This window comes from Gavialis gangeticus, unplaced genomic scaffold, assembly GCF_001723915.1.
Source record: "Gavialis gangeticus isolate Ggan-Ray unplaced genomic scaffold, GavGan_comp1, whole genome shotgun sequence".
Lineage (NCBI taxonomy): Eukaryota > Metazoa > Chordata > Crocodylia > Gavialidae > Gavialis > Gavialis gangeticus.
The window spans coordinates 66,816,281-66,832,244 of record NW_017728992.1 but is presented as its reverse complement, the minus strand read 5'-3'; the positions used below and the strand labels follow the sequence as shown (position 1 = coordinate 66,832,244).

General features: G+C 44.5%; 1 protein-coding gene across 1 annotated transcript in view; it reads right to left on the bottom strand.

Moving 5' to 3' along the window:
* The window catches only part of SCGN (secretagogin, EF-hand calcium binding protein), a 51,342-nt gene extending 37,886 nt beyond the window's left edge, over nt 1-13,456 (bottom strand). Inside the window, exons 1-2 of the mRNA XM_019523884.1 lie at nt 13,341-13,456; nt 12,196-12,266 (exon numbers count right to left, since the gene is read on the bottom strand). Of these exons, the coding sequence (XP_019379429.1) occupies nt 12,196-12,266; nt 13,341-13,413 (144 nt within the window). The 5' untranslated portion in view covers nt 13,414-13,456. The remainder of the gene's footprint in view (nt 1-12,195; nt 12,267-13,340) is intronic.
* Between the last annotated feature and the right edge of the window lie 2,508 nt (nt 13,457-15,964).

The window sequence follows — 15,964 nt, the reverse complement described above, 5'->3', positions numbered from 1 at the left end:
CAAGAATTCCTGGTCAAGCTGCTCTCCCTGGTTGGGAGGTCTGTAATAGACTCCCACTGTTAAGTCCCTTTCCCCTCCACTGCCTTGTACCCTAACCCAAATCACTTCAGAGTGCCCCCTCCCCTGACTCCTTACTAATTGACGACAATGTGTATTCCTCCTTAATATAGAGTGCCACGCCCCCACCTCTCTTTCCTTTCCTATTATGTTATAGCCCAGGGGCTCATGTGTAAGTTGCTGTTTATAAATACCGGAGGATCGGGCTGAGGCTATTGGGGAAGGAGGAGGCTTCATTGGGACCCACTACAGTGTGGGGACCCCAGGGCTAGAGAAGAGTGCAGCGAAAAGTGGGTGAGCAGACCCCAGCACCAGGTGGCGCACTGCCAAAGGGGTGCAGAGAGTCCAGCGCCAGTGTGGGGTGCAGAGACAGGGCTGTGGAGAGCCCAGCACCAGTGTGGGGTGCAGAGACAGGGCTGCAGAGAGCCTGGTGAGGACAAGAGGCCAAGCTGTAGCAAGGCCCCAGGAGAGACAACATTTAAATGCCATCTGCGAGCCTTGGGGCATGGTAAAGGGGCAGCTTCGGAGCCACGCATCTAGCCCATAAGGCTGAGAGTGTCCTGGGAGGCATCCATTTTGAGCGGGATCCAAAAAGGGATCCAAGAACCCACGTGGTTTAGCAGGGTCCAGTAGGACCGTGTCCAGACAATAAGATCAAGGGCAGCCTTCCTATATTATAATTACCAGCAAGACATGGCAGGAGAGAAAGAGGGTGCCCGTTGGGCAGGACTGGCATGGTCAAGGAGCCCCAGGGGTATCATGGCCATCCCTGGGGACCCCATCCTGTGACAATATTCATGCCCAGCTTGCACCCCATTGATTTTGACTCATAACTGCCCTTTAACTGAAATAAATCTTCTTCCCTGACATTCCCACCTCCCAAATGCATTTATAAAGAATAAGCATATAATCCTCTCAACCTACATTTTGTCAAGCTACACTAACCATGCTCTTTTGAACTCCTTTCCTAAAATGTATTCTTCCTTCCCCTATCCATCCTAGTAGCCCTTCTTTATACCCATTCAAGTTTAAATTAACCTTTTGTGAATGTACGTAAACAGAAGTATACACAGTATTGTAAATGGGGTCTGACTAATGTTTTGTACAGTGGTACTCTTACTTCCCCAACTCTTAAAAAAATACCCCTCTAACACCTCCAGAATTTTATTGGCCTTTTTGCATTGGCTGCATCATACTGGCAGGTCATGGTTATCCTGTAATCAATCAATACACCCAAGTACCTCTTTTCCTCGGATATGTCTAAGCTCCGAGACCTTAGATTATAGTAAAAGTTCTTGGTATTAGCCTCTAAGTGTATAATGGTGCACTTTGTGCTATTAAATTTCATACCATTCCTATTACTCCAATCCAACAGGTTATCTAATGCTTCCTGTATGAACATACACTCTAGACAGAATACAGCTATATAAACTAACAGCTGTAGTCAAACATAATCTTTTTTCTTAAATGCTGATGCTGTTATTACATAATCCTCTGTTAGAGATGAACACTACTGCTTAAAAGCTGCTTAAGACTTTTCATTTTAAACCACCCTCCCCATTTCAATCACTTATTAAACTTTTCAAAATTTGCTAAAATGTTGCAGGTGTGTTGTTCTCTGCCAGATGAATATTGCCCTAATGGAAGGTTTAACCAGAACTTATACAAAGCTTTCCCAGGACAGTTTTTGTGGGCCAAAGTTCTGCATCACTCCAACAGGAAACTAATGCTGTTCTTACTGCAGGTGGGTGCTAATATCAACATTTCCTGCCATTTCCAAAGAGTGTGCATGTCAATGAGAGAGAATCTTCTCTAGGTTGCAATCACTATTGTTGGCTGGGGGGAGGAGGGGTACAGTTTCCCATTAAGTATAGGCTATAAAATGCTGTGATATTTTTTGTTAATTTTCCAGAATCAAAGCTGAGTGTAATTAAGGAGATTTTTCTTCCAGAATGACAGACAGATAGCATTAGATTTGTGATACAGCGGTATACAGTGTGAGAAAGAGGAATCAAAGATGACCCAAATTAGCAAGGGTAGTAAATCTCTTACCAGGGAAATAGAAGAGTGGAAGGGCCCATCACTACTCTCAATCAATGACAGGCAGCAGCTTCCAAGCCACAAATGGAAGTTATCACCTGAGGCTCTTCGCAGAAAATGTTACCACAGGTCACTTTTTCCCTCCCTGCAGGCATTGGATATATCTTTCTTGCTGTCAGTAAATGCTTAACATATTTTACATTTCCACAACTTGAAGTGTGGAAACGTTAGTTAATGGACTGTCATTTCCCCCCTTTGAACTACATTATGTTTGCAAAATTCATATCTGGGTGTATGTGTTGTTGGGGCTCTTTGGTTCACACTGACTGCTCATGTGACTCCAAAACCAGCCAGGACTGCATGTTGCAGCTCTGAATGCAGTGAAACCACAGGAAGGAAAACCACTTGTCTCTGGTTTTCATGTTGGGTGGGAGGAATAGGCGGATCATTCTACTAACAAAGAGTTAAATCTGCATTTGATTATAATGGAGACTGTGGGTATAGACAGGCCCTCATTTGTAGTACTACGAAATTTCAGCACCTTCTAGCACTACACAAATATGGCTCTATGGTGGTGCACAGGGCTTCCAGCCCTCTTGGCTGGAGAGCTACAAAGTTATATCAAAGGTAGCTTCTCTATTCAGGGGGCAATTGGGAGCTGCTGCTTGGGTCCCCCTGCCTCTAAGGAGGCCCAGCCCGATCACTGAGAACCTGCCCTCTCCCCTGCTGGGGAATGTGGCAGGGGCAGGGACGATGCGTAGGCGGTGCACGCACATGCACATGTACCCCCTGAGTGTGGCAGTGCACCCCCTACAAAAAGGTGCCTGTGGGCAGTTGCTGATTGCCACTCAACCGCCAACATCACTGCCGGCTGACCCTTGGTCAGTGCTCATCACCTCCCCGCCCACTGCTGACAGTGCCAGTGGCATCTGTGGGAGCTCCCCTGCTTACCGCCACCAGGCTCCTGCTGCTCCCACCACCACTGCCATGCTCCTGCTGTCACCGTGCCCCACCAACCGCTGGAGGCAAGCATTGTTCATGGGCAGGAGCCAAGTTCTCAATGACGGGGGGGTGCAGCTGCTAAAAAACAACTGCCAAAGACAGCTGCCAGCCCTGCAGGGGGGCCAGAGGTGAAGAGATGTTCTCCTCACTCCTGCCACCTCCTGTAGTGGCACTGATGGAGCCTCAGCTCTTGCTGGAATTCCCTCACCCTAATGCTTCCCCTTCTCCTCCCAAGACTTCTCCCATCTGGTGCTGGGGAAGTAGTGAGGGGGAGTTTGGTTTAAGGCGAAACAATTTCCTCTACTATTTGAAGTGTCCCAGGAAGAACTGGGGCTATTCAAGCAGTGACAGGAATTTGCTTCCTGATTCACCACTGGGTGGGCTATCATGAAGCCTGCTGCTCTCCTCCTTTCTCTCCCCTTTAGAGTGGGTAAGGGAAAGCAAAGAATGCTGGGATGCTATGTGCAATTGTACAGACTTTACCAGCAGCACTACAAATCGTAGCCATCCCAAGAACCTCCTCTTTGAATGTGCTAATGTTCTGCTGCAGTTTCAGTATCTTCGTAGTGCTGCTAGCAGCTTGAATGGCTGCATGCTTGCTTTTTGTGGCACTATAATGATGTATTTAATGCCACAAATGTAGGGTGGCCATTGACACATCCCCAGAATAAAGGACATCTTCTTGGGGAGGGGGAGGGTGCGTGTGTGTTGGGGGGAAACCACCAGCCCTTTTGGCCAATTAGGGCTGCCACCTTCTCAGCTGATCATCAGTGAGGGGTGGGTGGGGGCGGTCACCAAGCCCCTTGGCCAATCAGCAGCAAGGGGCGGGGCACCCAAAAAGGCCACCTTCCGCCTTCCCTCTCTCCTGGCTGGCTTCTCCTGGCTGTGCACAGCACTACCTCTAGGCACAGCCAATTGAATCTTGAGGACAAATGATTGACATGTATTTCCACCAATTAACTGAAAAACAGGACTTTTTGCAGTCCATTCCTCTTTAGAACTGGACAGGGAACAAAGGGTTTAAAAATGGGATGGTCTGGTACAAAACAGGATGAATGGCCACCCTACACAAATGTATCCATGGCCTAAAACAATTGTGGAAGAGGGACTTCACCCCCTTCCTAGCTATCAAATACTGGTCCTGTGCCAGTACCTCCTGAGAGTTATTGAGCATTCTCTGTGCTCACTGAAGCCACTGGTAAGGGAACATGCCTGATGCTTTTCAGGACTTTATTTACATATTATTACCAAAAAGAAGGTTACATAGTTTTGCCTTGAAAACATACACTGAGGTTAAAATATTGCACATAGCATTCCTCATTTAAATCTCTTGGGAAATTTATTTCACAAGAACTTTTCATATTAAAGATATTATTCCACAAAGCTTTGCATGAAAGAACTTCTGTAATTCGAGCTGCCTTAAGGAGAACTATTTTTTTCTCTTTACACCTGATCCTTTTCTTCAATTTTATGAACGCCCATCTTAAACCATTTAATACCACAATTGCAATCTAGATGTTAATACTGCTCGTAATGATTGAAAGGGCCTTTTTGCATTTGCAGCTTCACAATGTATAATTTCTTTGGCATGAAAGAAATTCTATTTTCCTCTCTTTGGCATTGTTTCTAACCTTTAGGAAGCTTGAAAATAATCCCTCCACTTTTATCACATTTGTGTTTTTCTTCTTTGCCCCGTGATTTTGAATTATGTTTCTACTTCTTGAGGAATCTGTGCTCCTGGTAGTGATTTGTTTTAATCAAAATACAGCAATGATTCATTTGTTTTTGGGCAAGAGAAAAGAATATGTGTAGAGAATCAAAGAGATTTTTACAACCTGAAGTGATGCTGGGGCTACTCCTGGGGTTTGCTGATCTTGAGTTTGTCATTTTAACTCAGAACAGGCCACGCCATGAACCATACTTCCCTGCCTCATGAAATGGATTTTTTTTTTTTTTTTTTACAGTTAAGTACCAGAAACTACCTCAGATGCAGAAAAAAGCATCTCAAGCACTAGGGGAAGCTAATAAGCAAGTGAGGTTTCTTTCTTTTTTTTTAATTCTCAAGTTTCTTTATTTATTGACACACACATTTTAGCATTCAGTTCTGCCTTGAGTAGCATTTACCATGCAGTGAGACTCTGCCAAACTGAAACAACAGATCCCTAGATTCCCCCCTTGGAACTTGTTCTTCTAACCAGCTCCAGGCAGGCGAGTTAAACCCATGTGTCTACATGAAACCAGGTGAATTCAGATGCAGGCTCAGGACTTCATTGAATGAAAGGCTCACTGCACTAATAAGACTGGACAGCCTGGACCTACCATAGTGTAGCTAACTAAGGAGGGGTGACTGGGGCAACAGCCCTCAACATCAACTTAGGGGGAAAGGTGCAAAAATAACAGCCACAGCTGCTGCCTGGTTTCACAGTCACCACTGCCAGCTGGGAGCCATTACTGCCCTGTGCAGTGCAGCTGATTCTCAACCGGGCTCCTGTGGCACCCAGGGATGCCCTGAGATCCTTCCAAGGGTGCCTCAGGTTGCCAGGTAACATTAGCACTGCTAGCACAAGATAAACCCAGAGATTTCAAGTGGGAATTCCTGGTGTTAAAAGCGTTCTGACCTGTTGTGGGCTTTGTTCTTTGCAGCAAAAGAATTGCTGTTATTTTTCTGTAGTCACAAAGCAAGTGTAAGCTAAGAGCTGGCATTTTCTGAGGGATGCCTCAAGTGTAAAAAGGGTTGAAAATCACTGGCTTAGGCCCTGTTCTGCCTTTCCATAAGCCGAGCACTTCTTTAGCAAAGCAACCACCATAGTCCTTTTAAAAAAAAAAAACATGCTCTGATTTGCATACCTGTGGGCAAAAACATTTGCACAAACAATTTATTTCTTCCCAGATCAAACATATAGGTGCCTAAATGACTTAAACTGGCACTGGCAAATAATTGAGAGTGGAAAGTAAGCTGACAGGTATTCCCACTCAGAAAATGGTGTGAGCTTTTAGCTTGGAAATCAGGAGCAATACATATACTTGTTTTAGAACAAGCTGCTTTTCTACACCAGTCTTACTTTCTTAAATATTATTGTACATTTAAAAAACATACAATGTATCTTCTTTTCTTTAGATCTATACGACCCAAGATTAGAGCTTTAATTTAGAAAAATTACATATGTAGAAATATAATTTACTCCTGCGTGTAATGAGCCAAATTCTCTGCTGGGTAACTTCACTGATTACATTGGAGTTATACAGTGGATTGGCCTACGATCTTCTCTAGTCCCTATCAGTGTAATATCTGAATACTTACACTGTCATTATTCCATCTCCTTTTTGGATAAAAATCACCAGTGCAAATCTGGGAGATATTTCTCCCATAGCACATGCTGGCTGCCAAGGAAGGATCTTACATCTTTCCAGATGTGTTAGCGTGTTTGTGTGGTTACACTTTGGACAGGTTCTCTGTTTCCTTTTTTTCCCAAGGCATGGGCTTCTTTGACATACCTTTGAATATGGAAAACACATTCATTGTATCAATGTTTCTTGACAGAGCTCTAAGGTTGTATTTGCAGAGGCTTCCAAGTACAAACAATGTCTTGCCTTAAAACACAGAAAGGAAAAAGGAATACTGTAGATCACAAAAGCTGAAGCTAACAAAAGTTTTAAGAGCTAATAAGCACCTCAGCTGTTCCCCAAGTTTAAGGTAATACACATCGGATTAAACTTGGGATGGGGTGCAAGAAGGAGGGTTTTAGTGAAGGCTCTTCAATCCTGTGCCAATCCACCAGAATCCAGACTTGTTTACCCATCGGACATATTGAGTGCATCTACACAAGATACTAAGTCACCATAGCAACATGCTACAGTGACCTAGCATTGGTGGGCAAAAACTGTGATGCCGCAGCTACATAACCATAGTGACGCGCTCCCTTGGTATAGTGCATAGCTATGGCGACATAGCGGCTAAAAATAACCATGCATTGCTGGCACAGCATGACATGCTGTTACGGCATCATCATTTAGTACTTCCACAAGGAAATGCTAAATGATGCCTAAGTAACAACAGCACCGTAGGGGCACGTGTAGATATGCCCACTGTGCCTCTTTAGGAAGCTGGAATACAGAGCTGTGCTGGCTGGCAGGGAGAGTTCTCATTTGGGTGGCTTTGAGGTTGGTTCATATTTTGGACATTGTCTTTAATTGAATGAATTTATTGAATTCCTGACTATGCAGCCACATCTCTAGAGGGGCATATTTAAGCATTTAATAAAGTAGGGGCGTGGGAGGAAGCACTCTAGTATGGGTAGGTAGCTGAAACCTATGTTGTCCGTGGGTGCCAAGGGCAGGTGGGATGATTCTGTGGCTTTTCAGGGAATGTGCTCTGTGGGCTCAGAAGGACTCCTCTTAGTCAGAGGCTAGGTCTGTGGGAAAACAACATAGCAATGCTCTCCCTCACTTAAGCAGATTTACACTTCTAGGTGATACAGACAGTGTGCTGTAGTACTGCTGCCATCCACACCACAGCTTAGTGATGTGTGTTCAGAGAAAGGACTTACTTGCACCATCCCTTTCTTCTAGTCCAGGGGCGGGCAATTATTTTGGGCAGAGGACCGCTTACTGAGTTTTGGCAAGCCATTGAGGGCTGCATGACAGGCAGCCAGGGGCAGCTAAGTATTAATTTTCTGAATTTTTTAGGGGCCCTGCGGGCTAGATAGAATGGCCTGGCAGGGCTGCATACAGGCCACATTTTGCCCACCCCTGTTCTAGTCCATCCACATGCTGGGAAAAGCAGCAATAATTTGCATCCAACTCCTTATTATTCCCATACCTTTGGCTGATGTCTGTGTAATGCATACATTTGACCAGAATGAGTCAACTTACCGTATAGTATTATTCTATTCATATTGTACATCTCCCCTTGTATTACCTGAAGATATCTGACTTCATCTGGACATTCAGTGGAAAATTACTAGGTAGTATACAGGTGTTCTTAGATCCCAGAACTTTATTGGTGTAATGATTGCAAGAATATTCACACAGTTTCTTAAAACTATAGTAGAAACGTTCTAAGCAGAAGCTTTACAATGAAGGAAAGAGAGAGAGGGACATGGAAAAACTAGATGACAGTGTTTTCCTTATTTCAATAACATTCATTGTTCATCATTGGATCTCTTAGTCTTTACACATCATGTGGCACAAGTTACAATAGATCCCAGAAATAACATATGTATAGACAAGTGTGCACAGGAACAGATTTATGGATTACAGTCCAATAGGCAAATGAACGGTGGGATGGGGCAACAAAAAGGCTCAGGAGGTAGGCAGGGAGAGTAGACACATAAGAGACAAACAGCTAATGTCACATGGACAGGAGGGGCACAGCTGCAGCAGTTCCCCAGCCTGTAATGGGATGAGTCTAAAGTGTCCTTATCTTCCTCACATACTGAAAGACTTCACAGAAGTTATTTCTAGTTTGTAGAGACCATTTAACCCATCAATATCACCAGACCACCAAAAATCTCTTGATTTACCAAAGCCCTTTGTGTTTGTATTAGACACAAATCTAGTGGCAAATCAAGGGTGTTATGGTAGAACTGGGTGAGCTGACAGCTTTTCCCATTCTGGGGATAAGGGCAGGGTGAGGGACGGGGGAGAGAGTATGTAGAATCTGGGAGTTAGTTTGGCTCATTACAAAGTTAGGAGACATTTTTAGATTTACGTGTGTTTCAAATACCCCAACGACATGTAGATGCAAGGCTTATCATTTCTACCCTTGGCATACTGAATCCTCTTTCTTGCCTAGGCCCTTTAATCACCAAATCTAATTCTCAAGTGCCTGAGGGACTCTGTCTTCCATTGTTTTCCCAGCTGTTCTGGTGCTCTTGCATTTAATGTCAGATGAAGACACAGCAGAGTAGCTGGGAAAAAATAACAGAGCTGCAAACTACAGTGGTCATTAAGGGAAAATAACAGCTTAGAGAGCGGAGGTTGGAAAAATATAATTATGAAACTGTTCACTATTCAAACAGAGACAACTTTCAGAGCAGATAACATTATTTATCACTTGTATAGCACTTTAGAAATAGTATCTAATTAACCCTTGTAATGTGCCTGTAAGTTATGTCAGTATTATTGTGTGTATGTTACAGAGCATGGAAACAGAGGCAGAGAGGTTAAAAGCTCACAGAAGGAAAGTGTGTCAAGACTAGGTTTAAAATACAGAGATCCCAATTCCCAGCTTGATGCTCATGATCACTAAGCCTTTCTTTAAGGTACTGAAAAACAATTTTGAAAAGAAGGAACCTCCCCCCCTCCCAAAGATCACTTACCATAATTATGTAGTTATACATGCTAATTATACAAAGGTAACAAAAGTGATTATTCATAGAAAGTGCCATAAACATTCATGAAGCTTAGAAAACAAATGAGAAAAAAAAAGCTTTGTTTTGAGTTGCACAGAGTGAAAGGAAAAAATTCTACCCTCTGGATGTGTCTGCATTGCACTGGACAGCACAAGGAGCGGTGAAAACCTGCCTTGCCCACGCCAGCACCTCATGCTGAAAAATGTTCTGCTGTCACTATTACAAGGGCACTGGCAATGTCCTGGGTGCCCACCAAAAGGCACATGTCATGCACAGGATGGGAGCAAACAGGTGAGGTGTCCATTTTATGGAGGCACTACCATGGTTTCAGACTTGCAGGGCAGCACCTAATTTTGGTATTTCTTAGTAGCCTCAATGGAAGGCAGGGATAGCAAAATATTGAGGGTGAGTACAGCATTCCCCTTTGGATCTGATATAATTTTGCCCTTAATTAAAAATAACAAGAACTCAAAATAGACCATAGAGAAAGGAACAAAAGGCAACCCATGATCTTATTGTTTTAGGTCCATCATCTGGGACTTTTAGGTCAGGTACAGACATTACATTTTTACCAGAGTAAGTGATCCGAAACCAGTCCATAATCATAAGAGAATAGAAGTTTGGCACACAGACTAGTTTAAAATGGTGGAACCTGGTCTAAGATTTGCTCCCCCCACCAATCCTGCCAAAGGGCAAATGTGTGTTGTTTGCTACAGAGCTAAATTATGCTGCTTACCGAAAACCATATCACTTAGATCAATTCCACCTCAGGCTTTTTGAATGTCTGTACCTAGCCTTACTGTTCAGTAGCATTATGCTTTCTCAACAACCCTTTTGATTGTACTTGAGTAGATTTAAGATGCTATCCCTTAAACTTAACTGAAAGGGGTTCTATGCTATTTATGTTTTTCTTCAATGACAAGACTAACTACAGAAACTGGGAAAGGCACAGAATGGAAAAGCAGTCTGGTTTAGAACGTATTAGTCGAACACTAACTTTTAGCAGTAGTGGGAACTGTCACATTCCCTGTTTAACAAAGGGAAAATTGTACCTCAGTATGAACCCAGAAGAACAGGCAACAGTGACAGTGCATCCTACTTTCTGTGTATTGCTTTGTTGAATACTGTACATCAATTTATGAAACACATTTATATTCACTTCAATGTATCTTGTCTCCAATAACAGCCAAAATCAAAAGCTTTAGAAGAGCATGTGAGAAGTTCCTCCATTGGCAAATATAAGATAAGGAAGGTGTACGCTAACGATTAGAGATTGACTCAATTATTAGCACAGGAAGTTTCATCTCTCTCTTTTATTAACAATTTGTATTAGAAAACTGAATATGCTTGCTAGCTTTGAAAACAAAAGTTCCTTCTATCAATCTTGGTAAGTCTTTGGCCAAAATGACATCCTGTGGCAGTGGGTTCCACAATCTAGTTGTCTATTGCATGATATTTCTTTTCATTGGTTTTGAATTTGTCACCTTTCAATATCATCAAATGTTTTTTGTTTTGGTGCCATGAGACAGCAAGACCAGAAGTTTCTACTCTCATCTCCTTTCTAAAGTTAACAATCAGTCATTTAGACCTGTCTTCATTTCAGATTTTCCATGTCTGTAATCGTTCCTGTTTGCCGTCTCTGAATCCTTCTCATTTGTTTTTAAACTTCAGGAAATTAAACAGAAGTTGCTTTGAAAACTGGGTTTAAGCTCAGATTTTTTTTCAAATACTCAGAATTGTAAGTATCTAAAATAATCCTTTTTATTGTGAATGTCACCCTTAATTCTGCTCATTCTAATCAGCCATCTGCCGACATCTATGTAGGCAGTTTTTTTTTCTGTTTCATTATCAACTTTCTATTTAACTGAGTTGCTTCACCTTTATTTGTTCTGACATCTATTCCTTTTAGTTGAGAGATACTCATTATTTTTGCTTGTATTTGATCACATGCCATGCAATGAAAATTTAAAGATTATTTTAAACATGTACCTTTTATGCAAATACAGGCTTATTCAATAACAGGATTTTTTTAGCTTATAGAGACATTCAAATGCAAAGTGTGAACTGCTGATAAGAAAAACAAATTATGAGGATATTTGTCTAACTTTTTTGTACGTTTTGAGTTGTGGACAGTAACAGATGAGAAGTACTGATAAACAGTATGGAAAAGAGCTATAAAACACAGAAAAACCTCCCTGACATCTGCAAGTATTGACCTTATGAGCAACACAGTGGCCCAAATATTTGCTTTGTAACCATTTCTGAGAATGCAGGTATACTCTACATAAGCACTAGTTAACATTAACGACAGGAGAATGCTGCATAGTAACTGACACATTAACAAAACTCATCAGCACTCTTTTGAATAAAGCAGAAACACCTGCTACAATTCATCCTTTACAACTAAAGGGTACCAGACTTTTTAGTTAAATTTTATCCAAGGGAACTAAACAGTATTTCTTTCATGCCTCCTAAGACAGACTGTTTAGTGTGCCACAATTATATCCTTGTACTAGGTGACAGATGTTAGACTGAAGGGGAAAAAAAGCATTGTACCTTTAAGGTTATTGCACCTGTTATAAAACCTGTTTAAGCCCCACTTTGTTGCTAGGAAAAAATAAGCTCTCTACCTTGTGTCACTAAGGAAACTAATAGTCACAGCTATGAGTTCAAAACCTCTTTAAACATCATGACCTTTAATAGCGCTTATCTTGATAGACATATAATATGGGACAGTACTTACATCTGGACCCAGTTTCTTCAGCAGATGATGAAAAAAATTATCAAGCTCCTTCCCCTCTATGTAACCATTATCTAAACACAATTAAAACATATTGCTCATCAGACATTATTACCGATGTAATAATTACATTATTACAAATTCAGAAAATGACAACTTTGGTGAGAGAATCATCTCTGTGTTTAGGGAAACTGTGTCAAACAGGTGCAGTGTTCTCTCTGTTCATAAAAAGATGTATCCACAGAAGTACATGAAAAGGCAAGATACACCTTGTCTAAAGTTGGAAAGTCCTGTTGTGAATTCACATCCTTTCATGTAATACTTACCTTGGACTTTCTGTATCCTTAACACCAGACCTGAACCAAAAATGTAAAGGAGGGGCAGCAGGAGATATTAGGGGACACGTTCTCCATAAACATTTGTGCTCGGACTGCCTTCTCTGTAAAGCAAAGTCTGCTAAAAAGAGTTTTACTTCTATAGATCAAATCCACCCTGTAAAACATGGGATTTCCAGGGAGGTCTGATTCAGCTGCTTGGCGCTGAGCATCTCAATAGCAGCTGCTCAGGGAAAGCTTGGTTAGAGAAAAATCATCTTTGCTGTGAAATATTTAGTCTGTTTGCCATCTTGCAGTGGCCAGGGCATCAGACTGCTTGTGGGACATCCAGAAAGTTACACAGCAACTTCCAAAGGACATCACAAGACAAAGAGATGCATGAAGACCCTGATGCAAGTCACACCTGCTGGGGTAGACAGAAAAAGGCTAACACCAAGAGCACGCACAATGCCACGGTGACCTGATGAGCTCCTTCCCTGCCCTACAGTCCTACTGTCCCCAACTTTGCCTGTCATGCACAGCATGGGTGTAAGAAAGGGCACTGCACACACATCTCCATACACTCATAAACCAGGGCTGGGTGGGGGGGGTCTCAAGAGGTCTGGTAATCCAACCCCTGCTCACGGCAGGATCATCCTTGACGAAACCATCCCAGTCAACTATCTGAGCGGCATTTGAAAACTTCCCGGGGAGGGGTCCCACACCCTCGCCTCGCAGGTAGGGACACACACACGCTGACCCCGGAGAGCAGGCACCCCTGTCCATGCACAGCCCCCCAGCCCCGGGCGAGGCGGGGACCGACCCAGCTCTCACCGTCCTCGTCGAAGCGCTGCCAGATGTGCAGGAAGGCGGCGGCGTCCAGCTGCGGCAGCCGGCCGCTGTCCATGGTGCTGGGTAGAGCCGCCGGGACCCGCCGCGCTCCTGCTCCCGCCGCCCGCAGGTGCGAGGGGCCGGGTTAGCGAGGGGCTCCGCCGCCAAGCCCCTGCCCCTTCTGCGGGGCTGCACCCTATCAGGGCCCGAGCTGCCCTCCCTCCCCGCCCAGGGCACACGCCAAGCCTTCCCCGACCCCAGCTGGGCTTGAAACCTGCTGGGCTCTGCCTCACCTCGCCCTCTACTGCTGACTGACATGGGGAGGGAGGGAGGGGGCAAGCCCACCCAGCAGTTCCGCCCCCCCCCTTGAAACTTTTTCTCTCTGCAAGTCGAAGAGCTGCCCCAGCCCCGGGGTCTGTGTCCAGCGGGGTGGAAAAGGACCACTGATTTGGATAAAATGATAGGGCAACACAGCAAAAGGACAGTATGATGGTAGCACAGGGAAGCCATCATACCCAGGCTAGCATAAATTGAGCCTGCACAGGTGACAACAGCAGGGACTAGGTGATGGCACAAGCTTCTGCACAGCAGCTGGGCAACTAGAGTAGAAGTCCACTAGGACCCTGGGGTAAGTTCCCTGGTTAGTAGCCAGTGCTGATGGTTGTGATACCCTACCTTATCTCTACTGTTCTTGTTATCTGAGCTGGCTCTAACACAGGTGTACTTGCCATGCTCCAATCCCACTATGATCAGCAACAACAGCAGTCACAAGACAGGCTGGTAGAGATCTCTCTCTCTCTCTCTGTGTGTGTATGTGTGTGTGTATATATATATATATATTTACATGTGTGTGTGTATTTTGCAAAAGAAACCCCCCCATGATCAACAGGTTTTTCCAAGATGAGGCCTGTCCAATGTGCTCTGGGCAGACTGACCCCTGCAAGTTTCCCAAATGGAGGAAACTCAACAGCACAATTTTGTGGTAATAGGGGACTGTGTTGTGCTTTCCCCCTGGCTTATTCCTTCAGCCTTTTGACTAGGAGCAAGCATGACTAGGGGGCATCAAACTCCAATGCTTTGGGGGTTAGCGCCTGCATGTAGGATGCCTGCCATGGATTTGGGGAGTTTCTGAAATCCCAGACTGATGTGTCTGGGAAGGGGGAGACTTGCCCAGTGGTAGAGCCAGACGGACTTGAATGACTGAGCTCAGCACAGTTGATTTGGAATTTAGAACTAATTCAGCCTTAAGCCAATAACTACATCAATAAAATCAGCCCCCTAAACAAGTGTTAAGTATCTTGAATCCTAGTGTGGGAAAAAAGTCTTCTCATCCTGGATTCAAATATGATACAGCAAGGGGGTAGGTAGCTGCTTTGGCTGCAGCTCTGGCTCTGACCCCACCTAGGATTGGGGCTGGAGCTGCAGTTGCTCCCTGCCCCTCTGCTGCCTCCATTTATCCCCTTACTGCCTCTGCCTCCCTTTCTGCATCCCTGTCGCTGCCTCTGTCCTCTCCTCTGCCCCACCCCAGCCAGCCCCCACAACTCCCATCCCAGTAGCTGGGCTGAGCTGGAAACAGAGCAAACACATGCTCCATGTCCTAGGCTGGAACAGGAGAAGAGCCTGCCAGAGCCAGAGCAAAAGTGGTGCTGGGGGCCGGTGGGGTGGGGGGGAGGTGAGGCAGGCAGGAGTAGATGAGGAGGCAGAGGTGGCTGCGGGGACTGACAGGGGGAGGTGCTGGAGGGGAGCAAGAAGCAGGGGTCAAGCTGCTTGACCCTCCTACCTACCCCCCAACCTCCTCTGTCACCACCTCCCTCCCCAATGCCTACCCCACTACTGCCTCTCCACTACCTGCCTCCCTGAAGGATGGAAACAGGCTTTTCTCTGTGGCTGTAAGGGACAGGATTAGGAGCAGTGGCCTCAACCTTCAGCAGGGGAAGGAGGAACTTTCTGACTGTAAAGTTGGTCCAGCATTGGAACAGGCTACCTAGAGAAATGGTGGGATCTCCAGTCTTGAAAGTTTTCAAGAGCAGATTAGACAGACACTTGGCTAGGATGGTTTAGTCAGGAATGATCCTGCTTTGAGCAGGTGGCTGAAATAGATGACATTGTGAGACCCCTTCCAGCCCTACTTTCCCAGGATCCTATGATTTGTATTGCTATTTATAAGTCAACTTTTAAAAGTTTGTCTTTTCCGTAAACATTTACTGACACCCATTTTGAATGATGTGGGACAAGGTTGTCTCCCTGGTAGCCTGTGAGGCATGTGCAGCCCAAGAGGCCATAATCTGTGGCCCCCAGGCTCCTACCTGGCCACTACTCCAGCTGCAACAGCAGCAGGAGGGTGGGGGAACAACAGGGGAGGGAGGGGCTGTTCACACATCTGCCCCAGCAAGCAGGGTGGGGGTGGGGGAAGAAAGGGGAGCATGGCTCATGCTAATGTGCAGTCCCAGGCTTCCTACAAGAGGATATCCCTGATGTAGAACAACTTTAGTATTCATAAGCTCCTTTTAAATTAACCTAAATAAAAATATGGTAGTACTAAAATACTCTTTTATAAGCCTTGTGGGAAGTGCCTATAGAATACAATTGGGATGAAGTCCATGAAGTTTGATGGAAATTTGACCAAG